This window comes from Cygnus olor, chromosome 2, assembly GCF_009769625.2.
Source record: "Cygnus olor isolate bCygOlo1 chromosome 2, bCygOlo1.pri.v2, whole genome shotgun sequence".
Taxonomy (NCBI): Eukaryota; Metazoa; Chordata; class Aves; order Anseriformes; family Anatidae; genus Cygnus; species Cygnus olor.
Window position 1 is genome coordinate 86,014,984 of NC_049170.1, and position 26,555 is coordinate 86,041,538.

A 26,555-nucleotide genomic window follows, 5' to 3' on the forward strand; every position below is an offset into this window, starting at 1 on the left:
GAGGATGCCCAGGACTGTCACCTCCACAAAGGCTTTCCTAGCACTGCCTCTTCCTTAGCTCTTCGCTTCGGTTGTGCAAAATGTATAGCCCTAAATAATAATGTTCCATCCAATTAATTCAACACTAAAAATAATCCAGTATCTCTAGTCAGAAAAACAATGACAAAAGGAAAAAACAGTTTGAGAACTGAAAAATGGGATTTTCAAGTAGTAATTTACTTAACAATAAGAAGAAACCTAACTAGAGCAATATTTAAATTGCATAGATACTGCTATGAGTCTTTTACTTTGAAACTGCAGTTTAGATGACAAATTCTTTTGGAGGATCTCAAGGTTAAGGCTGATTAGGAGGAATGAGGGGTTGGAACATCAGTTTCATACAAGTGTGGGGAGATCACTTAGCTACTCTATGGTTCACTAATGCAGATGATACTTTGCCAGTCAATGGAGAAAAAGTTGATGAAAAGGTAACCACTAAAAAACTAAAAACCATTCCATTGGGTTTGTAAACATTGTGTATTTTATTTATTTTATTTTTATTACAAATATGACAGATGAAATATACAATACTGTTGACCTTCTATACCTCAAAAATACTCCAAAAAAAGAAAAATGGTGAGCTTTTTACAGCTCCTGTAGTATTTTTTCAGACTTGTTTACCATCCCATCTATTCATTGCCACTGAGTATACAAATAACAAGAGTTGAAAGTCTACTTCCTGCATACGCAAAATGCACGCTGCCCTTTGCCTAATCAACTGGGGATTTTATTTACCATCGGGTTACACTAACTTATGCTTAAATGAGGATTATATTTCTTTTACAGTTTTAACTCAACCCCTCTTATTTCTTCACCTTTCTCTTCAGTGCATCTTTTGCCATGCTTGTGTCCAGCAACTCCAACATTTCTCCAGCATCCTGGTACTCAGCCCACGGATGCCGAATGGCAGCCATTCGCCAATGGGCACAGGCTTCACCTGATGGAAACAATGGGAGGCAGAAGCCCAGACACTGCAGTGGTGGGCTTGTCTTCAGCTTTCAGCCCTCTTGCACTGTAACAGTGACTGCAGCCATAAAGGGATACATCTGCATTGGCAATCTCCTTCTGCTTTGTTAAGACAGGTTGGAACACAATTGCAAAAGTACTGAAAACTGAAACCTGACATTTTATTTAAAAATCCCATTTTATTTATAAATCCATACCACATGTGGATGGTCAGCATGGTAAATAATGAAGAATACAAGCCCTAAAACAATACCAAGGCAAAGTTGTTTTGTTCTGCAATCTGTGCTTGTTACTGCTAGTCAAATAATGAATCACAGAAACAATGTGCAATTGGATCTGCAAAGATTTTCTATCTGTAGCAGACTTCAGTGGCCACTACATGTCCCTGCAATACTGTAAAATGCAGTTTGCAGAATGCTCACATGGCTTCAGAAAAGTAGTGCTTTCTGAAACTTAATTAAAAGTAAATAAGGAGAAGTGAAAAGAAAGGGAATTAAGAGGTATTAAAGTAGAGATTCTTTTGCTAGCCCCTCTGGTGAAAGATATCCTACAACCATCTGCCTACATCAGAAATGAGTATGAAAAGTTACTATTGTGCTCATCTAGAGCAAATTAGGTGGTAGTATGGAAATAAATACAAGCTTTTTAATGAAATATACAAATTAACACTATGTGGACAACGTATTTTCTTCCCTTGTCAAAAATCTGGGTGATCTGGTAGACCTGGCAGTTTGTCCCCACTGGACAAAGCCCCCAAATCATATTTGATATTCACAAATAATTTTCTAGATGCTAAGCAAATTCAGGATATTGCAAGAAGAAGAAAAAGAAAAAGCATCCATATGTATCTAAGCAAAACTGTAATCTCATCTGTCTGAAAGAGATTTAAAACGCCATATTATACTTGTTTATACATGTGTGTACGTAATGTGTACACACCGACAGGAACTGTCGTTAGATAACATACGCAGTCATAACGGGTAATCAGAGCATGAGGAAAAAAAAAAAAAAAAAAGACTTACTCAAATCGCTGTTTCATTTAATTGCGATAAAGCATTCGGGTTTTTTTTAGATCTTTATGGAAAACAGAGGTTTGCAGGCACATATATGTTTCATAAGATTTGTTTAAACATTCACCTTCATAATATGAGAGACTGTTTAATCAATTTCCTTCATCACTGTAAATTATTTGAAAAGTAATTTGATGATCAAGACAACATAATGTTGGTCCCATTGCAGGGGAGGTGGAACTAGATGATCTTTCAGGTCCTTTCCAACCCAAACCATTCTCTGATTCTATGATAATAAAGATAAACTAATACAAGACTGTCATATAAGTAAAATCCTATTACTTTAGGATCAATTCTATCCCAAATTAACAAAACAAGGAAAATACTAAGAATCTGGAAGAAATAAAGCGTACTATTTTTATTACTCATATAACTATCAAAAAGGAAAAAAATCCATATAGGGTTTTTGGTTTTTTTCTTCTTCTTTTGGTAGAACTGGAAGTGTGGTCAGGGGAAATTTGACAGAACTCTAACAGAGCGCTCAGATATTTGAACTTGTACCACTATCATCACTAATGACACCTAAAAATATTGGTAGCTAGCATCTACATAAACTCATCCATAATGAAGAAGACAAACTATATTGTTATGAAGACTACAGCTGGCTGCAAGACAAAAAAATATAGTGATGAAAAATTATGAAGTCTTACATTGAAGAAAGGCTGTCTTCATTAATAAGTGGGAGAGAAGACAACTGTCACGTTAAATATGAGAAGAGGATGCAAAATTAGGAGGAAATGTATAAAAGCAACTGCAGAAACAGGAATACAAAGGAATTGTGTGATAGGCAAAACAAGCAGAAAACAGTCAATGGACATTCATACTGAAAATGTACAAACTGATAGATTACAGAAACAACCTCTAACTGAGTTATTACAACCAGGAAGAAATCTAGAAAGCACTACTGTGGAAAGAGACTATGCAGATTACAAAATGAAAATTACTTTGGAATACTACATGGAGACATGAGTCAGGGAGATTGTAGTTACTGTCTAAGCCATCACTCCACCTGCAATCTTGAATATGATCCTTGTAAAACAAAGATATTTGCAAATCATTCAAAGGTTACAGAAAGCAGAACATTTAAGAAGAGATTCAGATTTGCATATTTAAGCAAGAATAGTGCCTTGAAAACAAAGCATGCAGAAAAATACCTTGAAAATAAGGCATATAAAACTAATTACGAATACAGAATTTATGTGTATATATATATATATATATATATATCTTACTCAGGTCAAAACAGTATGTACAAGAAGCAAATAAGAAAAATGCAATTTGTACTGCAACATGATTAATACGCAGTCAAGTATTAAACTGCCCAAATTAACTCTTCAAGAACAATATGCCCTATCCCTGGAAGTGTTCAAGGCCAGGCTGGATGCGGCATTGGCCAACCTGGTCTGGTGGGAGGTGTCCCTGCCCATGGCAGGGGATTGGAACTTGGTGATCTTTAAGGTCCCTTCCGACCCAAACCGTTCCATAATTCCATGATACTAGGCACATAATGCAAGAGCATAAGATATTGAACAAAAGTTATACTTCTGACAAATGTGTAATTTTACAGAAGATTATTTTAAGCTGTAAAATAAATAGAAACGTGTAGTAATAACATAAATTTGTGTTTTTCCTAACTGGCACAACAGTGTATGCTCCACTGCAGGAAAATGTGATGGTTTTTATGCCTTGTGAATGCATGTATGTGAAGGGCAGAGGGTGTTTTTTCCCTGACAGACCGAAAAGGTTTTTCTCCCATTATCACAGATACGGGGCTGTGGGCAATTGTTTTGGCTTCTTGGTTGCTCAGCATGAAACTTCTTTCATTTCATGGTGATGTTTTTTTTGTTGTTGTTGTTAGTTATATTTTGTTTCAATTTTTGCACACCAATAACACCTAGCCTGAGCTTTGGCTTACAACACTTACTGTTCACTGTCCTCACCCTGCTTCTTAGAACTCAAGTTCTGTTCATTTTTGCAGAACAAAGCTTTTAAAATCCTGTGACCGTGATGTAAAAGGCTAAGGTTTTCTACAATAAGGAAGCTGGAAGATGTGTCCTTCTCCCCAGTTTGGATCTCCCAAGCGGTTACTGGTTCTCTTTAGAAAGACCACTCCATTTGAAACCTGACAAAGTCCTTTTGCCTTCCCTGTTCTCAGCCATATCAATGGGTAAATCAGTCCCATACATTACCTGAAGAGAGAGAAAAATCGTAAGAGAGAAATACTTCTGGGATTGTCCCTCAGCAACACTGTTTTCTGAGAACTATTATCTTGGTCCATTATTTTTCTCCTTCCTGTTTTTCTGGACAGCTTACTGCTGAATTAAGCCAATATAAACATAAAAGCTAGGTCCCAATAACCAAGCAACATACAGTGATTAGTACACAAAAGAAATTTCTTCGTCACATAGTAAAACAAAACAAAACAAAAAACTCTAAATGAACATGAATAACTTCTTGAAAGAACACCTGTCTTCTAGTTCTCAATAAATTTAAAATTTATAATTTATCTATCATTTACCTAATTTAAATTTTAGCTAGATTATACATAATTCTTTAAAAATGAAATCAAATACAATTGAAATAATACAATAGCAGATTTTTATGAATATATTTACTCGTATATATAAGATACTTATAAAATTTTATTCATACAGATTTTATAAATTAAGTTATTCATATGGATACATAAAACATATATAAACATACAGAAATATGAGATGTAAACATGTATCTCCTACAACTCATACTGAGTGACCCTTACTATATCAAAAATATTTCTACCTCATCTCCTGCTTTCATAAAATTCTACAGAGTGTTTAGAGGGTTTAGCCACACTGAAGAATCAGTTCTAAATGCTACCAGAAAACTTAAGATGTCTTCTGTGCTACAAAACCTTTCTGACATCTATCAGAATTAAGTACTGAAGACACAAAATTGACTTTAGTTCAGTTCTAAGACCAATTTTTTTTTTTAATTTTAGGGTTATTAACTGGAAATAGATCACTACAGTAGGAATATTTGTTACTAATTAATGTATGACATATATTTCTCATACATATTTTATTTCCATTTCATTCCTGAACCTAACCGTCCTTATTCACAGAGTTACTGGGATAGTGTCTGAAAAGTATGCTTAGCATCTTACTAGTCAACAAATTTGTAACAGCAAGCCAAACCATCTTCAAGTATTTGTTAATTTATTGTAAGCAATGTTTTCTACTACTTGGCTTGCACTATAGATTTGTATTTTTTTCAGATTTGTAAATTTGCAAGTGAAACTGAAACTGACTGAAATGTATCTCACAAACAGCATATTACAAACTGCAAGCACAAAGGGAGAAATTCTGCTACATGCCTCCTAACCTAATGGAGAAGTAATCCTCTGCCAATCCTGATTTGTTTGTTTACTACCATAGTTGTACCAAAAACTTCAAAAAAATAAACAGAAACAGGGAACACCATCAAACGAGTAAACTGAGATCTTGTGCAGCTTATAAGAAACATTTTCACACCATCCATTTTATTTTTGTTCTGTAACATCTTGCAACCTTAATTATTACAGCATTAGAAAATTGCAAACAAACAGGTTTGAGACAAATGGTGAAAAATGACTAAAGGTCATTATCTGTGATGATGCACCCCTTCACTACCTAATGCACAAAAATAAAAGTGTACAGCAGCATATCCATGGCCAGGTACAGGGATGAGAATTGCCATGGCAGGCAGGTAATCAAAGTAAAATTGCTGACCAAGACTCACGCAGTGTCATGCCAAAACCTCCCCTCATAGAAGTCACGCAAATTGCCACATTTCTAAATGGAAAACAATTTCAATGAAAGGAAAAGGCTTGTATAGCTGCTCTAAATTATACTTAGCTAACAAGAAATTCTGTATAGCTTCTTTAACGGTTCTCCTGTAGCTCCATCATGCAAGTAATTGTTAACTACTGTGTAGTATAAAATTATTAAAACGTTTATTTCCTAATGTCAAATCAATTATTAAGCACATAAGAAGCCTTATGAATGGCTTGAATTATTAATTTCTATTCGTCATTTGGTCTCGACTTCAGCAACATCAGAACAATGCGATGATACTTGAAATTTGAATTGCTTGGTTTCAGCACTCTTGGAAACATTAACAGATTTATTGATAAGTGTTCTTTCCCATCACAGAGGAAAAAGCTTGCCACATTCAATTTTGCATATTTATCTGAGACATATGTTTTTATTGTACTTCTACGGAGCTACGTTAATGCTTTCCTTAGCAAAATTGAATCACATGACTTGCACAGTAAACATCACAATGCACATAAGCTATGTAATAATCTTGATGAAATCTGCAATCAGCCTTTGTACTTAATTTTATGATTTGAGATGGAAAAATCACTAAAGGAAATGGAGTAAAGAAAAATAAACTAGCAGAAAATTAAGGTTTCATAAGGTTCTTCTGATAAAGGTGTAGGAAACATTCAGTCTCTTCTGGTTCATATTACATCAAACCTCTCTCATAAGACTTACAACAATTGCCTGAAGAGATCAGAAATATAGCTAGATTATTATACCCTCATATTATATTTTTTTAAGACTACTGCTCCAGAAGAACTCTGGAAGGATAAAAGACATTTAAATAATAAAAAACCATGAACTTTTATAACTCAGAGAATCCATCTCTTTAGTTTTGGTATGCATTTCAGGTACAACGTAAATCTTCATTTAGACTAGTTCACTAGTCCCCAGGATGTAAGTAATGTATAGGACTAGGGGACTAAAACAATGCTCCTGGATCACTGGCCTACTTCCCTGCTACTGAATACACAGAATGACTCTTAAAAAAAGGACAGCATTCCACCGTAAAACCAATTAATTAGTTTAATGCTTATTATCCTGTCTGGAAAGCCACTCCACAAACTCATTGCTCTAGTGGCTAAGGGATTTATTCCAATTTCGAGCTTAAATTTCATTTCTGGCTGCTTGATGTGTGTGTGTGCTTGTGTGTAAACAGACCTTCAGTACCTTCTCCTCCAGCCTGGTGTTTACAACCAGAGATTATCTGTAGATGGCAGTCACACCACTCTCAGCGTTCTTCTGTTCTGCTCCTCTATACCCGAATCAAATCCTCTCACAAAACAGGCTCTCTCCTTTGTCCTGGTGATCTCACTTGCTTCATTTGTTGCAGTTTCAGTTTATCTTTTCACATGCAGGTGACCAGAAATATACATAGTGATCCAGGAGAGGTTTCATCAGTGCCTTATCTGGACATTTTGCCATTGTAACTGATTCTTTTATGGACGCATACCATAATGACTAAATGACCAACTAATGCGCCTCCTCTTGTCTTGCTTGTCCCTGCTCATTTTCTACTGATGATCTCTTGGCCTATAGCTGAAATTTCTGCTGTTAGTTCCCAAATGCAGGCACCTAGCACTTTGTGTTATTAAATTTCATCTAGTTGCTATTACTTCAGTCCTCAAGGTCATGCTGTTCTTCCCCTGTAACATCCTGATCCTCTGCGGTCTTAAGACTCTTAGCTGTGCCATCAACAACCTTCATTACAGCAGTGACATTCTGTTGCCCCACCACTGCCAAAAGCACTAATAAAGGCAATCATTCCCCAGAGAGCTCCCCAAGAAATTGAACCAGCAATATTCCTCGTGTCTGATGCTCTCTGAAGTCACCCCAGCTGCCATCTCCGTTCGCCTATATTTACAGTTACTTTGATAACTCCCATCTCCTCTAGCTTTCCTTCTGGTTTACCATTTGGCACTAAAACAGATTTTATTTTATTATTTTATAAAACTGCTTTCCCTACTTAAAAAAGAAATCAGTTCTCTTTCCTCGAACATGCTGCCATCACATACCAAAGGTTAACAAAGGCATATTAGTTATGCTAACAGGGTTTTTCAAAGGCTCCACACATGATTTTACTATATTAATCTACCATATTACTGATTTTAATGACAAGCTGGCAGGTCTTTAGTAGCTCAGCTTTTGCCTGTCTTATATACAGATATAGCCATACCAGACTTGACAAACACATTAAAATGTCTTGCTATTAAGCCTGTGCCTTCATATGTCTATAAAAAAAAAAAAGAATATTAAGATAAAAATAATCTGTTCTTCTCCTTCCTCTAATATCACTGCAGATAGGACTTGCAACTTGTGGATTCTGTGTTTCTTCCTTTTCTATCACACCTATTCCTAAAGCACAATTATTTTCACCTTTTCAAACAAACTACATGGTTTTCCTTATGTCCTTTTTCAGGTGACTATTAAACCATGCTCCTGCAAGATACAGTTCCTCACTCAGGATACTCATTCCTGATGGTCTGATTACCCTTGAGCTTGAAAAAGTGGCAAGCCTCCTCCTACTCCAGATCTTGAGCCCTCTGCATAGTTCACTTTAACTCATCCATTATTTCCTGAGCTGCAGGAACTTCACTGGCACCCATCCTGTTCTCCTTCTCAAACATCTAACTGTTTTGGCACTGCTTAACTGCACATTTTATTAGTAATTTACATCAGGGCCAACTTCAGATAATGAAGGTCCCAAGCAAGGTGTGGAAATGAGGCCCTAAGTAATTCGGTGCAAAAAAATGTTCTTTCTTTTCCATGAACACATCCAGCTTGCCACAGACACAGCTGTCTTGTGCAACTGGGAGTTCAGACCTGCCAAAGGCACACACACCTCTCCAGTTCTGCACCATTCACTTTGCTCACCTCTAAACGCAACTCTACATCTTCCCTCAGAGGCACAGGTCCCACATTGCCTCAGGAGCCCTCAGGCAGGCAGTGGCCCCACTGATATCCTCAGATGCCAAGAGAATATCAAAGAAAATGAGAATAATAATCATAGAATCATAGAATCATTAAGGCTGGAAAAGACCTCCAAGATCATCTAGTCCAACCGTCCCCCTACCACCAATGTCACCCACTAAACCATGTCCCTAAGCACCAGGTCCAGCCCTTCACTGAACACTCCCAGGGATGGTGACTCCACCACTTCCCTGGGCAACCCGTTCCAATGCCTGACCACTCTTTCTGAGAAGAAATGTGTCCTAAACCTTCCCAGGCACAACTTGTGGCCATTCTCTCTAGTCCCATCACTGGTTATCCGTGAGAAGAGGCCGACCCCCAGCTCCCCACACCTTCCTTTCAGGTAGCTGTAGAGAGCAATAAGGTCTCCTCTGAGCCTCCTCTTCTCCAGATTAAACAACCCCAGTTCCCTCAGGTGCTCCTCATAGGACTTGTGTTCCAGGCCCTTCACCAGCTTCGTAGCCCTTCTCTGGACACGCTCCATGGCCTCAATGTCCTTCTCGTAGTGAGGGGCCCAAAACTGAACACAGTACCAACAATGAAAATTTGGCCTGCACTTTGTACATCAGTGGAGTTCTGAGGCCTGAAATCAACCACTGCACAACACCTCCTCCATAACAACACTCCTAACAACTCCTATGAGCAGAGGCTAAGGACACTTGGCTTGTCTAGCTTGGAGAAAAGAAGGCCAAGAGGTGACCTCACCGCTCTCTACAGCTTCCTGAGGAGGGGAAGTGGAGAAGGAGGCGTCTGTCTCTTCTCCCTGGTCACCAATGACAGGAGGAGCAGGAACACCACAAAGCTGCACGAGGGGAGGGTCAGACTAGACATGAGGAAAAATTTCTTTACCATGAGGGCGGTCAAACACTGGAACAGGCTTCCTAGCGAGTTGGTTGATCACAGAATGGCTCAGGTTGGAAGGGACCTTAAAGATCATCTAGTTCCAACCCCCATGCTTGTCACTGTTGATGCCCCGTGCTTGTCCATGTACCAGAGGCATTTGGACAGTGACCTCAGTAATATGCTTTAACTTTTGGTTAGCCGTGAAGTAGTCAGGAAGTTGGACTACATGTTCTTTGAAGGTCCCATCCATCTGAAGTAAACCTATTCTATTCTATTCTATTCTAAACACACTAAAACAAAACAAAGAAGCCCTCTAGGTTCAGCTCAAAAAGTAGCATTTAGAATAAAATAGCCAAACATATATTCTAAACACATCGCTCCATGGATAATTTTTTTTTGGAAATCAGAAGTGTCAAATCCTGCTTGAAGTAATTTCTTTGCTGTAACTGAATATAGACATGGAGGAACACATCTGGTGCCTGGGCTATGCATTTATAACTAAATAGAGTTGAATACCAAAATCCAGCAATGATAGAATTCATTAGACTAGCATAATGCTGTATAATTACCCTCTTTTTTTTTACCATCCACTGTATGCCTTAAGAGCTCTTCTTACCCTTTGATATCAATGAGCTATGACATATTTACACACAGCCCGTATAAAAGGCTGAGGAAGTATTAGACATGTCAAAGGATGACACAGAAAGGCAACTGTTGTACAATAACTATACTGTCAATGAGACAAGAGGAAAGTAATTTAAATTCATCCTCTGGCATGTAACTTTACAGATAGGTACTGGATTTACATTTTTTTAGAAAGCAGAACCTTTCTTTTAAGTCCTAACACAACAAGATCACCTTTCCTCAGCTTGCCTGCTGTGCAATATTGGCTTTCCACCAAACACACCATCTACTGACGGTGGCACAGACCTTTCTAAACATCTTCCTGGGGTCATTCTTCATTGAAACCATCCCCACACATTATCACTCACATCTTAGATTTGGAAAGACCTGCCAGCAGGCAATAACTCTCTCACAGCTGTTACGTGACTTCCTTTGCTCTGCTTCTTTCCTACCAACCCCAGCTAGGTGCCCTGTGACTCCTGCCAGACCTCCTAGAGACAGCCCAGCCTCCCTCCATTGGGCTGTAATTCAGTCTCGTGTGTTTAGACTCTATCAAAATGCCCAAGTTCCCTGGGCCACCAGGATAAACCGGAGGCTCCACTTCCAAGTCTGGCACTCACAGGCTGACAGCAGTGAGAGAGGGCTGCCACACTTATATAGTGACAGTTTGTCAGGTACCAAGGGCATTTGCCGCCATTGCCCTAATTTTTCCATGTAAGGCCACCCACTTCCTAGGTGGTACTCTCTCCATCTCTCTCTCACTGTGCTTGCTTCTCTTCACCATCCAGAAAGAGGAGTGAGAGAGCTTGGTGCTAATTGAGGAGTTAAGTTAGTTGGTAAGGTTGATAATGCAACCATCCTGCAAATTGTCTCCGCTCGTGGATGGGTTCATGATTTATCCCATGCAGCTGAGTGCCAGCTACAGCCTTTGGATCAGGCTAAGCAGGCAATTAAGGAGCCAGTACAGGGCTTGCAGACAGGCCCCAGGGACGAAGCAAGAGTCTGCAGCCGCCCACTACCCCCTTCAAAACGCAGCCCGATCCACACCTGATAATGGCTTTCTCTCCAAAGCTGTAGCTGCAGCTGAACAAGAGACAAGGAAATGCAGACAGATAAAAGCGGTCTGCAGGGACAACAAAAGCAAGCTGAAACCAATTATGATTTGCACTTATTTCATACCAGCCCACAGGACTCTTAATGCAAAACAATGGTGCTGACCGGCTGCCTCATTTTCAGTCCTCCATTGTTCATGAAAGTTATTTGAGCTATGTGCCTGCAGGCACAGGGGGAACTGCTCTGCATTAAATATATATTGAGTTCATAACTAAAATAGTCTCTCCAAAGTTGTATTTTCATTATAAACAAAAGCAGCAAAAGTTCACACCTGAGGTACCTTCAACGACAGAGAAAATTGGCATTTACCACTTAAAAACAGCCAAAAGGAACATTAAAATCATCAAGCCAAAAAAAACAAAGGATACAGGGTTGTCTTTTGAGTTAGGGGAGGAGGTTGTGCACAAATGAGAAAACAACACATTCTTTCTATAAACTATGGTATTCAGGAAATTTATCTTTCAGCAGTTACTAGTTTAAGAATATGGAATATGGAATTAAGAAATTCCAGATTTTTAACAAGCTCAGGATTCAGAAGACATGAAAGATATGATGAAAAGATTATTTTTAAACTCTGCTAGGCCAGAACAAGTTAGGCTGTAGTTTGAAAAAAATGAAAGTAAAGCACCTGTTTAGTAAAAAATTGTACATGAACTGGTTCTTTTTATTATTATTTTAATCATTTTCCAATTAGTTACTTGACAAGGATATATTTGAAACAGAACTAATTTAAATTTTACTTCATATTTCTTTTCTTTCATAAAAAGCGTAAAGGAACAAGAAAAAGACTCTAATAAATCAAGAAAAATGTGTTTTAAATTCACAAAATGTAAAACTTTAAGAAAGAATCTGTCAGTAATCCCCAAGGAAGGATTTTTCAGATTTGCTTTCATATATAATTATAGGGGAGAACATTGATTACTGACCTACATAGTCCTGATTCAGAGCAATCAAAACACGAACATTACAGGAATACACAATGGTATTGTACTACTGGCTGTTTTTTTTTTTCATCAAACTGGGTATTACCCTGCTGTGTAAGATGTCACACTCCCAGAAAGATTTCCATATTTCTGTAGGTTACTCTTAACTGACAGTAGGTAAAAGAATGCCTACAAAAGCAAACACCAAGACAGCACTGCGATTCAAAGGATGAAAAGTTATTCTGGGGCAGCGAACCGTCCCAGTGCAGGGAGCCCTGAGACATCTGACTTCTAGAAGTGGTCAAGGGCCACCCTGCCCCAGCACCTCTCCTGGCAGAGGATGAGCACATGGCACAGCCCAGCTAAGCCACGTATGGACAGCGGGGTCTGGGAGTACGGACAGTGCTGTCTGGAAGAGCCCTGCCTGCTCCCAGCACAGCGCAAGGCAAAGACAGGGGCTGCTGTGGGCAGATCAACCAACACTGCCCGCTCCCAGAGGTCCTCTTTCCAAGCGACTCTTGCATGCCAACCAAGGAACAGACCGAAACATCCGACTACTTGTGTCCTGGCAACCTGCTCGAGGACGATGCCTCTCCCAAGAGCTCTGCAGCCCTTACTGCTGCAGATGGCCAGCCAGGTCACTCTGGTGCTATGGGAATGCCTCTATTTCCCTAAGAAAGAAGCAGGGCAGGACAAACCACCTTGACTGCCTAAACACAACACCAAGACTGCAACTGCAGAATCCATTTTAGATCTCTTTCATGAAACATGCTTTTGAAAATCATTACCATCTCTCTCAAAAAACAAAATGAAACTCTGTAGAATTTGCAATGAAAAGATAACATGGCTAATTAAATATATGCATCTAAGCTTGAAAGCTTGAAATATTCTAGCATGACATCCCACATCTGGAGATAAAAATAAATAAAACAACAAAGTAAGACCATGTGAAGTACCTAGACTTGATATCACAAAGGTACAGGCACACCCATGGTGAAATCTGCATCTAGAGAAAAATATTGCATGTTCTAATTTTCTTTTAATCACATTCAAGTGTGGCCTGGTTTGGTAGTTCCAAATACTTTAAAAAAAAAAAAAAAAAACAGATTCACAGATAATTAATCCCTGAAACTTCCAAGAAAAAGAAAATATAGAATCACTCACAGAGGTAAGGGCTCCTTAACTAATATTAACAACATACATCAGCAATTTAAATCACTTGAATCAAGGACTTCATAGGAACTAGTTGCATACTTAAAGTTCAGTATTTGCATAAGTCTCTGCAAGATCCAAATAACAAGTAAGAGAAATTGTTTCAGGTTTATCTTAAAGACCTAGAAGGCATCCCAGATAGCATACTGCAATTTAAAGGTTATACCAAACTGATGCTCAACACAGAATTTTCAGAGGACACATTTATATATTATACTATAGTTTTCTTATATATATTATAGTTTTCTTCCACCCTATAAAGAGTTTTACAGTGAGTATTTCAGGAGCATTTCCATGTAGAGGGGAAAGGAAAAGGATAGAGCAGAATACAGAAGAATCTATCAGGAACAGCTCTGGATATTACACACCATTTATTAATATTTCAAAACTGCTGCTATTAAGAGACAACTATACCTTTTCTCTGTCTTCTTCATTTTTTTTTTAAATGTTAAGGGTAATTCACTGTTTCTTTACTCATGTATTTCCCTAGATAGGAAACTCCCAATCCTTTTTCCTCATGCGTTGCAAGAGAACATCTTGAAGACTGCTAAATTGAGAGCAGTAACACCTTAAGCTGAAGATGGTCTTGAATAAAACTAGCACTTCCGACGTGTTAATTGGTCACTAGAATCAAACATTCATTATACAAGGAAGTTGGTGACTGAAATCAAATGTTCATTATCCCAAGAAGCTTAAATTATAAATGTAAAATCCTCCATACCTTAAGTATACACATCTTTTTATCATTTATAAAACAGATGCTGGAAGTCTTAGCATGCAAACACTTGGTCACAAAAACATTTTATTAGATGTCCCACAAAAAATTAACATTGATACTTTTGCATAGAATGGCTCTTGGAAATCTAGCCAGTGGAAGTAAAAGTAATAATAACAACAGTCTTACCTGGTCCCAGGGACAGATGATTCCTCCGAAACACATAAAGAGATATCCCATGGCAACCAGACATACCCAGACCACCAGCGAAAATATACGGAGCAGCTTCTTGAAGACAGGTTCTACGCAGACAAGGATAAATATAGCAAAAAAAATTGCTAGGGCTGTTGGAACAGTTATTAAAAATGCCAAGTGGTCTTCAATTTCCTGGAAACAAAGGAAAATAAAAAGGAGTTAAAAACTGATGTACTTAAAGGTCAGACAAGGACAAGATACTCTTAACTGACTGCACACAGATCTCAGAAAGACATGATAATATGAATCAAATATCAAGTGATATGAATCAAAATAGGGTTTCTTGCACTGTAAGAAGCTCTGATTTGAAGTACTGACTTCATAAACAACTATTAACCACCCTACTACTTCTTTTGCTGAATTAAGAAATATAGTAGTTGAAGCAGATTAAGAGAACTAACTCGCACGACAGTAATGTGCTAGGCCTGAAGGACTAAGCGAATTAAAATCTGCAGAAGCAGGATAGGCTCTCTGCTCCAGATTTCAAAAGATTTCTGTAGTCACTGTGGTTTGCAGGTGAAATTCCAGCATTTCCATTGAAGAATGCAGCTGTCAAAATGCTTCCCAAATCGACGCTGTGTTCCTAAGTCCACAACAGCCTTATTTTTCTGACAGTGATATCTACCAGGCACTATACATCTTGCTTCTGTTTGAAGCATTCATCTGTAAGGATGTGCTCTAGACTAAAATATGCACATTTTTCCTAGCAACTGCTTACTTTGAAATGTGTAAGCAACACACAGAGCAAGAACTAGAACCTAACTGGAAATGAGATTCAGAATAAACAAGAACTGAATTTATTTACAGAACCCACATAGTTACTACACTAATATTTTTAAATCATCTAGCGATAGACGCATTAACAAAGAATACATATTTATTTTTATATTACTATATTTGTTCAAAGGTATCCCTGGCTGAAGTAAAACAGCACTGTATCAAAGTTTGGTTGTACAATCTTCATTGGTTCAGGCAGCTGTTAGGAATTCTAACAGCAACTTGTGGAAGTAAAGAAAAAGATTGCAAAAGCAGACCCCAAATGACACTATTGTAACAGTAAAACCCTCCACGAATTCACACCACATGCAGAAAGGCTTCCTACCCACTTCTCATGCTGGTGAGATGTTTGGGACGATCTGAAGTACCCGTTTGATGGTTTTTAAGACATCTAAGCACAAAGAAGCAGCATTTCCTTTCCCCTAGTTTTGTAGTTGCTTTCTTAGTGCCTGATACATTTTACTTATTGGTGATTTGCTTAAAGTTTTACTTAAAATATTTTTGATTTTTTTTCTTTCTTATTTGTGTACGAGAGGTTGAGCAAAACAAACAAACAAAATAGTGTTTCAGCATTTACTTATTTTTCTTTCATACCTCAGTAAAAGACAAGTTACACTGCCTGCTGTCTATAGGGAGACACGTGTTGCAGGAATCTTTCACCTCCTTCTCCTCAAACTCCTGGGCTTGTGCCTGTGAGTGCACATGTGCTGAGCACTTCCACGCTTGCTCACTGCCTCGGGCGTGTGTGCCCACTCCAAAGGAGCACACCTACACCTTCACCTAGCAGAGCTTCAGAAGCCACAGATCCAGGCAAGCATGTAACTGAACCTCAACCCACAGACTCTGGACTTTGGCAGGCCAGCAGAGGCACTGATTGACTTTCTGCCAAGCTCATTAGCTGCTACGCCATGCAGCTTGCACCATTAGCCATCGGCCATATGGCTCCAAGACCAGGGCGAGCAGCGCCCTGGCTGCTGGAAAACCAGGGAAACGCCGCTATCAAAGCCTACGCCTGATCGGGCAGGCTGCAGGTTATCTCTCCTGTACCGTGCCTCACGTATCACCAAAAAGTCGAAGAGAAAGCCCGGCAGCACTTTTTAGAGCTAACGCTTTCTCACCTTTCAAACAACATGTTTAAGCTACCTTTCCTTTTTCTGTTTTTGACGGCAAGAACTAAGCTGCAGTAGCAGTTTTCCATAACCCACATTTTCCTTCTGCTTTCCATGCTCTGAAACCAGCCCTTGCAGTCACTTCAGAGAGCTGACAGAAGGCAGCTCATCTTTCAGTTGTCTTTATTCTTTCTTCCCTTTTAAATTTACAAAGTCACACATTTAACCAAGTATCACTGCAACTGATCAGGGTATAAGCAAAAGAATCAAGAAACTGTAAGTGATGATGCTAACTCTGAAATGCAAGCACTAAAATCTTCCAGATATTAAATGCACATATTAAGCACTCAGATGGTCTCACTGAAAACAAACTCATGAGCTTAATGCTAGGCACAGAGCTAAGTGTTTGCATGAGCACAGAGCTGTATGAAGTAAGGTGGATGTCATCCTGCATAGTAACAGACAAAATATCCAACCTAACTAGTAATAACAAGAGCTGCTGATTTATGTTGCTAAAGTCTGTGGGTTTTATTCATCCCCATCTCTGAAGTTTGTTTCGGTAATTGTCATGGCAATGATTTAGTAATGTCACAACCAGTGTCAGCCCAGATTACATCAAAAGCATTTAACTTAAACCTTTGACTTCTGAACTTCCAGGTGGGATTGCAAAACTCCTGTGACACAGTCAGACAAATCTGACCCTTCACCTGTGGCAGGTCAGCACTGCATTCCTTATATTGTCCGTCACACAGTCAGGGTTGCAGCCCTGAAGAGGAATTCACAAGCTCCTGAAGGAAGCCAAGATTAAGAAAAAACAATCATTTTAATGAGGACAATTTGATATTTCATTGATAAAAATCATGCTACAAATATATATGGCATGAATAGCCGTATGCACTTAGACAATATTCTTCTCTATTTATGTAATATATGTATATACATTGCTTTCTAGGATGATCTTGCTTTGTAACAAGCAAACAATATTTAGATTTCAGTTTAGAGCATATGTACACACATACACTTAAATATTTATATATGTGCTAACATTAGATCAATCTATCAAAATGTTTGCTCCAAATTAACAGCTAATCAGTCAAAAAATATTTTTTTTAGGTGTACACTGACCTCAACACTTAGCTGAGCCAGACATTTTGATCACTAAATGAAAACTTTTTTTCTAGTTTCTCCCCTTCTCATGTTGCCTACTGCAAAATTTTGCAGTTTTGTTTTGGTTTAAAAATATGCTGAAAAAAAGAATAGATCATAGTGTTTAAGTTCCTCATCACATGTAAATGAAAGAGATCACCCTGACTTCAATGGCTCTTCACCTAACTGAGCTGACTACAAAACCACCAGCTTCTGGTAGCCCAAGGTGCTTACATTTTACTATACGCTGTGTATCTAAAGTAAAAGATAAATTTAAAGACAGGATAGAGTATACTTTAGGTAAAGAAAATATGTATGAGAAAACAATTGTTATTACAACCTTAATCCTTTCCAGAAAGCCTTGATATATGTTAGGTTTAGGTCAACAGAGGCAGACTGTGTGATGCAGGATTTTGTTTTGGAAATAACTTCTAATAATATTTTTCTATTACTCCAGAGAAGCTAAATATTCACGAAATTATAACTTCAAGAGCAGGACATTTAAAGCCTGTAACTTCCAGATCAATATTTGCAATCATCACTGTATTTAGCATGTTACAAGATGAAGTCAGGTGCAAAGACAAATCCTGAAGGTTAAACGTTTCATTTGCCTAAACATTTCCCAAGGACAGGAAAAAAAAAAAACACTTTCCTTTTTTTTTTTTTTCATTTCTAGTCTCAGAAATTAAAATACACCAGAGGTAATGGAATTAAAGTATCAGCATGACACTTATGAACATAATGGCTAAACCTACGATACATGGATCTTGCCTGACAGCTCTATCTTCCTCAGTGTTTGCTATCTTGCTGTCTTTTAATTACTGAAGAAATTAAAAAGTCTACCCTTAGAAATTTTTCCAACCCCCATAAATTCATAAGAAGCACGTAACAATCTTGTTATCACCACTAAAATCTGAAGAATCACTTTCATTCATCTTTCCAAAAAACACCACCTTCTCTCATCCTCCATCCTTTTCCTTCTTTTTCCAGATAATAGTATGCCTTCTGTTCAATTTTAAACAGCAGAGCTGCTGTAGAGCAATTCACTGTTTTATATAAGCCACACGACTTGATAAAGTACTCCGTAAAAATGAACAAACAAGCATTTAAAACATCAGTTTCGGCATAAAATCTTCTCCCATGGTCTCTCTCATTCTTTTGATACTTTCTCCTTTATTCTTTTCATCTAATGGAATTTGACAGCAGTCTACATACAGCAGGCACCTGCTGGGATATGAAATACCACATACTTGGTCGGAATTAACTCAAACCATTTTCTGTATTAAATCATTACTAAAATCACTTTTTGCTGAGATCAGCGAAACATTTTCTAAATGCAAAAAAAAGAGCAATGTTCTTCAAACACTAGAACTACCTGAGATTTCATACATATTGTCAAAATGCTGAGTTTAAAAAAACAAACAAACAACAACAAAAAAAAAAGTAGGCCTCAAAGATTATCTCACTGACCTCTTTACCAAAATAGAATATCTTCCTTTAAGCAGGGTGACTGAAAGAATCTGTTTAGTTACCTCTGTAGCACAAATTGGCCATTTTTCCTGTAAAGCCTTTTCCAGGACTTGAGAGAAAGAGAGCTACAATGATTTTCAGAGGACGTGTCATCACCCTTCTCTTCATAGAAGTAGACAGCATTTCAGTTCTCAAGAAATAGTTCCCTACAAAGCTAAAATATGCAGAACTCTTCTGGCTACTTGTGACTCTTATCCCATGTTTTTATATGTTAGTGAACTTGCTTATGGCTGACTGCACTGGATGCCATCTGCTAGAGAGCTGGAAAAATCTCCTTTTTTTCTGGGAGGTGTTGCTCTCTGCTCCTGGCCAAAGAGCTGTACTACCTCATTTATAACTTCATCAGTTAGGGCAACTGAAAAGGTTTGGCTGGCCATCTCAGACTTTTTTTTCCATCAATTTCATCACCATCTTCCCTTCAGAAATGGCAGTGTCTTTAACGCCAGATGCCATTTCCACGACCACACGGTATTTTCTGGATCCACAGCTCAGAAAAACTCCTCTGCCTTTCGTGCCTACCATTTATCTTTCATAGCACAGCACTTTGCTTGTGCTTCTTGCTTTGCTGCCTGGTTAGAAGTTTTCTCATGTGCTTTTTTTTATTATTATTTTATTAATCTCTTATTGAGCTCTGTGCAGCATGTTCATGAACACTAGCAGCAAATTAACTGAACTGTAATTTTTAATCAAACTGTCCTGAAGCTCGTGTTGGCAAAGCTCTTGATTTTCACTACGGCCCTAAGTAACTGCATGCCTGAGACTTTTCCCTCTGATTCAGCGTTCCCTGTTCTGCTTGCTAGATCAATGGTAACAGCATCAGACCGAACATCCAGTTGTTGCATGGAGTCTGTTGTCTTGAGAAACTCACTTCTCTATTAATGAGTCTGACATGCAGCCTACACTTGCTGTTAGCACACGGGGATATTTGACTGCTCGCTTGTCAGCAGCTGGGCTGGCAGTCCACACACAGATCATGTAATTCTGACTGGCTTTTCAGATGCCAAGCTGCTCTGTGACTGTATATACAGCCAGCAAGAAGTAGTTCTGGATTTGTGACCAGTTTCTGGATCATTTTCTGTTTGTTAGTACATTGGGACATTACTGGTGCAGCAAGACTTCATTCAGATCCTCCAGGTGACATTTTGAGCATTTCCTCCAACTTCAAAATCATGAACAATGGGTACTATAAAATCTCCCCGTAAGAGAAGCTTGGCGTTTTGCACCAGTGCAGTAATGCTGCTGAAATCAACAGGAACGACTCTTTGACTTTACACTGTCTGTCCTAGTTAGCAGAGAGGCACTAATGGTGGTAACACAGTGACCCAGCACGTAGGTATTGTGAACACCCTCATGGCCACCTACGTGCTTGACTGCAGCACCGACAACTTTTTGCCAGTGGATCCCTCGTGAATTCAACTGCATATAGTTGTTCTTCTCCGCTCTTACTCACTACAAAAGAATTGCATCCAAATTTTGCCAGGTTTGCCCAATAGTTACGAAGGAAGCTCGCCTGCTTCAATGTTGTAGCAATGATTGTCACAGAAATGGCGGAAATACCAGAGATCACAGACTTCTCTGCCTAATGCAAACATCAGACCTCACAGAAGGTTTGGGTGTGATCCTTGGAGGTGCTGAGGAACAGTCACAGGCCATGGGCTGTGCAAATAAGAGTAACATAAGGAAGGCTAGGAGAAAAGTCCTGAAGGCAAAATACTGGTTGCTAGTGGAGAAGCAGAGAACTATGGTGGCACTCTCATTAATGTTCCCAGAACAAGATAGGCTGACAAGCACGGGTACAATAAGCAGCTGAAATTGTATTAAAGAGGCAATTTGATGAAACCAGGGAAACTTTAGGCATAGGGAAGGAGCCTCTAGAAGGTAGCTGAACTTAATCTAAACCAGAAAAAAGTGATTTTGCTGGCACTTCAAAGGTCATAGGAAAACATTCAAACTGAAGAGGTTATGGGAACATAGTACATGGTTTAAGAGAAGCAGTAGTGTCACAGAGACCCGTAATTCTCAACTACAGGAAAGGACAGAAGTTGATTAAACTTACGCAGGAGGGAAATGGCAAAAAAAAAGCCATAACATGCAGACTCACTTTTTAAGAAGTTTGCAGAGAAATCAAACAGCCACATGAAGGTACACACATTTCTATACAAACACTAAAAGCCTAAGAAAGAAGATGGAAGAAATAAAATGTCTGTTGTTAAAATGACATTATTTACACAGTAGACTTACTGAAAACTTGGTGGAAAAAAGACCATCAGCAGAATATTGCTGTTCCAGGTAGAAACTACACAGAAAAGACAGAAAGCCATAATTCAGCGGGGACTGAAGGAGCTAAAACACAATAATCTAGGAGAATCAACCAATAGCATAAAGTCCCTATGAACCAAAATACTAGGCTGAACAGCAAAGGCTTATCAAAATAAATGACCTAGGGGACTGATAACCAAATCAGAATGGAAACTATATGAGGTTCTATGAAATGCAGAGATAAAGAAAGGCTGCCAAGGAAGAAAACGCAACAGGCAAGGGGATACTTCAGTGACTCCCAGCTAGACTGGCTAAGGATCACATCAGCAGACAGAAGCTGAGACTACTGTCCAGGTCTCTCATGGAAGAGCTGAAAAAAGCAATCAAACAAGCAAAACAAACCAAACCAAAACAAACCAAAACAAACCAAAACAAAAAACTCACAAAGAACACCACCCACATAAAGAAAAACACTCAATCTGATCTCAAGAGGTGGAAAGAACCTGGGTCATAAAATGTTACTGTTGAAGGGCTGCTTTATAACAATGAAGAGGCTTCTTAAGGACATAAGAAAAAAAAAAAAAAAAAAAAAACAACAGAGCCCAAACACTGAAACTGAAAGCAGGAGCTAGAATTTTAGATTAAAATCTTCGTAAATGGCTATAAAAAATCAGAGGTTCAGACCAAAACCTAATCATTTCTCCCAAATAACTTAAAAAGACCAAAACAAGCCCAGAATGCCTCAACAGCCAAGCAGAGAAGCTTCTAAAAATTATCTTTTTTTTAAAAAAAAAAGGGGGGGGGGATAAAAGGGATCATAAAATTTAGCACATTAATATAAAGACTTAACATTGTACTCCAAGAAAAGAGTTTGAGGAATTATTTTTAAGAGTGTAAAACAAGTAGTAAATTCTATTTGAAACTTAATTAGGAGTTGGAAGCCTGCTTGAAAGACTCTTAAAAGCAAACAGGTGATCCAGGTGTGAAAAAGAACAGAGAGATCAGGCCGTAGCAGATTCTGTTTTATTTGTATCTGTGTTCAGCATGGGGTAGTTCTCATTCCAGACTATTCTGTACAGGGGGAACACATCAGAGGATCCGTCTCAAACTAAAGTATCAGTGTGAAGTTTTAACAGAAAAAAGCAAGAACATGGAATGTTAAAAAAATAAACGCAGCACAACCAGGTATGGTTCAAAAGAAAGGGTCAACTAGACTTACAGAAGAAAGAGCTGAAACTGTAAAAACATGTTTCCCCCACCCAAAAGTGCCAAGTATACTTCTGTACAGAGAATAACAGGCTCTTGGTTGACTATTAACACTTAGAAATAGAGATATTTGGCATTTGTAATAGGCAGGCCTGAGGAAACATCACGGTGGTGCTCACCAGCAGTTAAAAAGCAACCCAAACTCCAGAACATTAGTAGAAGAATAAACAAGAGAGAACATCATAATGCCACCTCGGTGCACTATGAATGCCATCAACAATTCTGGTCCTACCACCACCACCACTTCTAAATGAATACAAAAGAACTAGAAAAGAGAGGTTTGCAAGGGTCAAAGCTACAGCACAGTGGCTAGATCAATATCTAATTAATGTTTGTTTGTAAGTTATCTTTTCTCTGCAAGGAACAAATGCAGCTGTCCATTGAAACACCTCTTTTGATTTTTAAAGGTAGTGACCATCCCAGAAGAACAGCGAATGTTGTTTGAGCACCCTGCATGCAAATGTGTAATCAAGAACATACGTGATATGTCCACAGTATCATATGGCTTGGGGTACAGGACAGACACCGATCACTACCAGAAACATAATTATCAGAATCAGGGGCTGTGCACTCATAAATTTCATACACATAAAGATGCCCTGTGCAAGTACTATGCACCCAACCTGCATGGTGGTGGCTTTTTTTAAAATGGCTTTGCCCATTTTGTCACATTGGCACTTCTCTCTCTTGATTCATTTTCCATTGAGTTGTAACGTCTCACCTTGTTAACTACGCCATATACAATCTGTCAGCATTTACAATCATTTATTTAATGAGCTGGGGTTCAGAGGGCCCCCACGTTGTCAGGAAGCACGAATAGGACCATCACGCCTTTCAGCCATCTAGCCCCATCTCAATCTTCTCTCAGGCTGGGAATTACCAAAAGTTGCTTTCCACCTTAAGACATTTAACAGCCTATGAAAAACAGGATGGTCCAATCCCATTACTAGTGGCTACAGCCTGTGCACTTGTAAAATTATCCTACCCTATGACTCTGGCAGTCACAGAAGATAAACCGTGTAACCATGTCCCAGAGAGCAATGACAGCTAATTATGCTTTACTCCCTCAAGCGTACCCCTCAGAAGAGGGCTGAGACAATAAGCAGCAAAGTGGGTGGAAGTTTGTATTTTGATGAAACCAATTATTCCAGGCTACAAGGCTAATTAGTGCCCACTCATATCATTTAGATTATTTTTAAAGTAAGTGTAGTGATCAACATATTCTCCTTGCTTGCTTTATTTCATATGTATTGATTCTGAATTCCTAAATCTTTAAAACAGCTAAACTTTTTAGGTAGTAAACTACTTCACAGGACTCAAGGACACGTTTTTCAGTTTAACTGCACGATAGCACATATTAAAAGTGAAATTATGCCCTTCGTCATATCCATGTAGACCCATGGAAGTCGTAAATACTGACATCCTGGTTCAGTCCTTTGAGCCATTCAGTGATGCCAGTTATGTATTTTGACTGTCACTGTTAAACTGAAGCTAGATGGTAGCTTTCCCTCACCACTTCACTTCCAACATGGTAACCTGAGAATCTGGCCATAATCAAGAACTAGTCAAGATGGGACTTGCTTAAAAGTAAGATCACAAAATTTGAACCAGGGAGCATTTGAGCTTCAACACAGGAGAAAACTGTGTGCATTTTAAAGGTCTGTTTAATAAAGATGAGGGCAAGCTTAGGCTTATTTCTCTGCTGGGTCTTTTAAAGATACATTTTTGCAAGAATATTCCACAGATTTTACATATCAGCGTAATAAGGTAACATGAAAAATAGTTTTAATATTGAAAAATCACAACTGTCATTGTGTAATTACTTTTCAAGTTTTCCAAAGGTTTGGCAATTACTTACTAAACACAGCTATTTTTATGACAGAAAAAGTTCTTAAAGTTTACGCCCCTAAGGACACGCTCCACTCTCTCATGTGCCTGTCAGTTCAACTTCAATGCAAACAGATTTCTTACTTCATTTCAGACTTCAGGATCAGGCTCAAATTCCTTAATGGGTATTGTTTCTAGGATGATAAAGCTTCAAATAAAGAAGACCAAAATGTTAACTGACACTTGAAATACAGCTCAGCCAAATCACTCCTCCATGAAAGAGCAAAAATTCAGAAACGTACACAGGAAATGGGGCATCAGCGATACTGGAAAATCAGACATTTCTACTTGGCATTAGTTTAGGGTTTATTTATCCAGTATTGTTACCCCATCTCATTAAGGGACAGGTTACAAAATACTAAAAATCAAAGAGACCAAGAACAATCTGGTAAATTGTTTTAATCTAAAACAGACGTTGTATCATTTAAGGAAGTGTCTAAACACCACTACCTACCAAGTAGGTTTGGAAATTGCTTGGGCTCATTGGGACAGCAAACCAGCTCAAGTGAGATATGATGGCCACCTTCTGGTAAAAGCTAGCAGGGGTGCCAGCAGGGCTTAGAGGACCAGCTACTGGTCTGGGCAACCTACCACCTCCTGGGTCCTGGCCAGCGTAGGCTGTGCCACTAGAAAGGACCACCACCACAGACTGCATCAAAGACCAGCAATCCGACTGTCTGCTGGGGTACACAAGGTAAGAGCAGAAGCACTACCGAGCGTGTGCTGAGCCAAATCCCAGGAAAATCTGGTTTCCTAACATTGGTCCCAGGGGAAATAAGGTGTCAGTTTTCAGCCTCAATTCAGTCCTGCTGGAAAAGGAGCTAGGAGAATCCAGTCTTCCTGGGATTTGCCTGCAGGGCTGACCCAACTACTAGCAAATCGGAGAGGTGGATGGGGAAAGCGTACCTAGAATGGAAGGACAGTAACCCCACTTACCCAGTCACTGTGCATGCCATAGCATCTGGGGTCTTTTTAAGAGGTCCCACAGCAGACAGTTCAGGTGCCTGAGGAGGCAGGTGGAAAAATCAAGCTCCAGCTAGTTTTGCAAACCCAAGTGAGTAAAAGGAGCTCTCTGAAAAGCCATCATCTACACCGGATCTCACGGCACTATCCAGTGATCAAACACCACGTTGGCTGCATCTGAAGCCATATGGGAAACGTGCCTGTGCCAAAATATGCATTGCCCTGCTGCCTTCTGGAGCACACTGAGCATGCAACCAGAAACCATTGCTCCTGCACGCTGGAGCACATCTTCCAGGTTAGATAAACTTTGAAACTAGACCCGTGGATGGTGGAAGGAGCAGACACTCAGACAGCAGACCTGAGAGCAAGGCTAGGAGGCTAGTGGTAATGGTTGCTGCTTACACTGGTTGTCCCAAATACAAGCCTGGAACATGCTCTCAACCAGGAACAGCAAGGGACTTTTATATCATGTACATACCACTAAGAACAGGAGAATTCTGTTGAAAGATGGGAGATAAAAATGTTTTGATATAGGTTGGAGAAAGACAACTGGGAAAGTAAGTGTAGAGACTGCCTTACACTCTGCACAGATGGTTCAATAGTCCCTTGAATCTTCAGCAAAGTCTGAACAAGGTTCAGTGTCTGGACATTGCTTATTTAAGATATAAAGATCTGGAGCAGAAAATGTGTACAGCTGTTATTTTCAGCAGGATCAGGAAGGAATACTCAAAAAAGAGACTGTAGGGAAAAGGGAGCAGAAGTCTGCTAATTCACTTATTTCAGGGTCCAGAACCCTAAATGCAGAAGTTTAATCCCTTGGCTGATTCTCATATTAGCATATCAATAAGGCTTGAGCTGACTCAGTTCTTTCTAAAAGATGCAGATGCCACTGTGGCAGCACTTGGCTTGTTTGGGATCACAGCTTGGCTCTTGCTGGGAATTTAGGCACAGGATGAAAGGCTGAAGGTATTCAGCTGCAGTTTGTTCCCACGATGCTGGCATGCCAAGCCACTCAAGAGATTTGCAGACAACTTCTATCTGTATTA

At 39.0% G+C, this 26,555-nt stretch overlaps 1 protein-coding gene across 3 annotated transcripts in view; it reads right to left on the reverse strand.

Annotated features, from left to right (window-relative positions):
• The window catches only part of ADCY2 (adenylate cyclase 2), a 210,926-nt gene that overhangs the window by 177,635 nt on the left and 6,736 nt on the right, over nt 1-26,555 (reverse strand). For all 3 annotated transcript variants that reach the window (XM_040548261.1, XM_040548259.1, XM_040548260.1), the window contains exon 2: nt 14,507-14,704. In XM_040548261.1, coding sequence (XP_040404195.1) covers nt 14,507-14,704 — 198 coding nt within the window. The remainder of the gene's footprint in view (nt 1-14,506; nt 14,705-26,555) is intronic.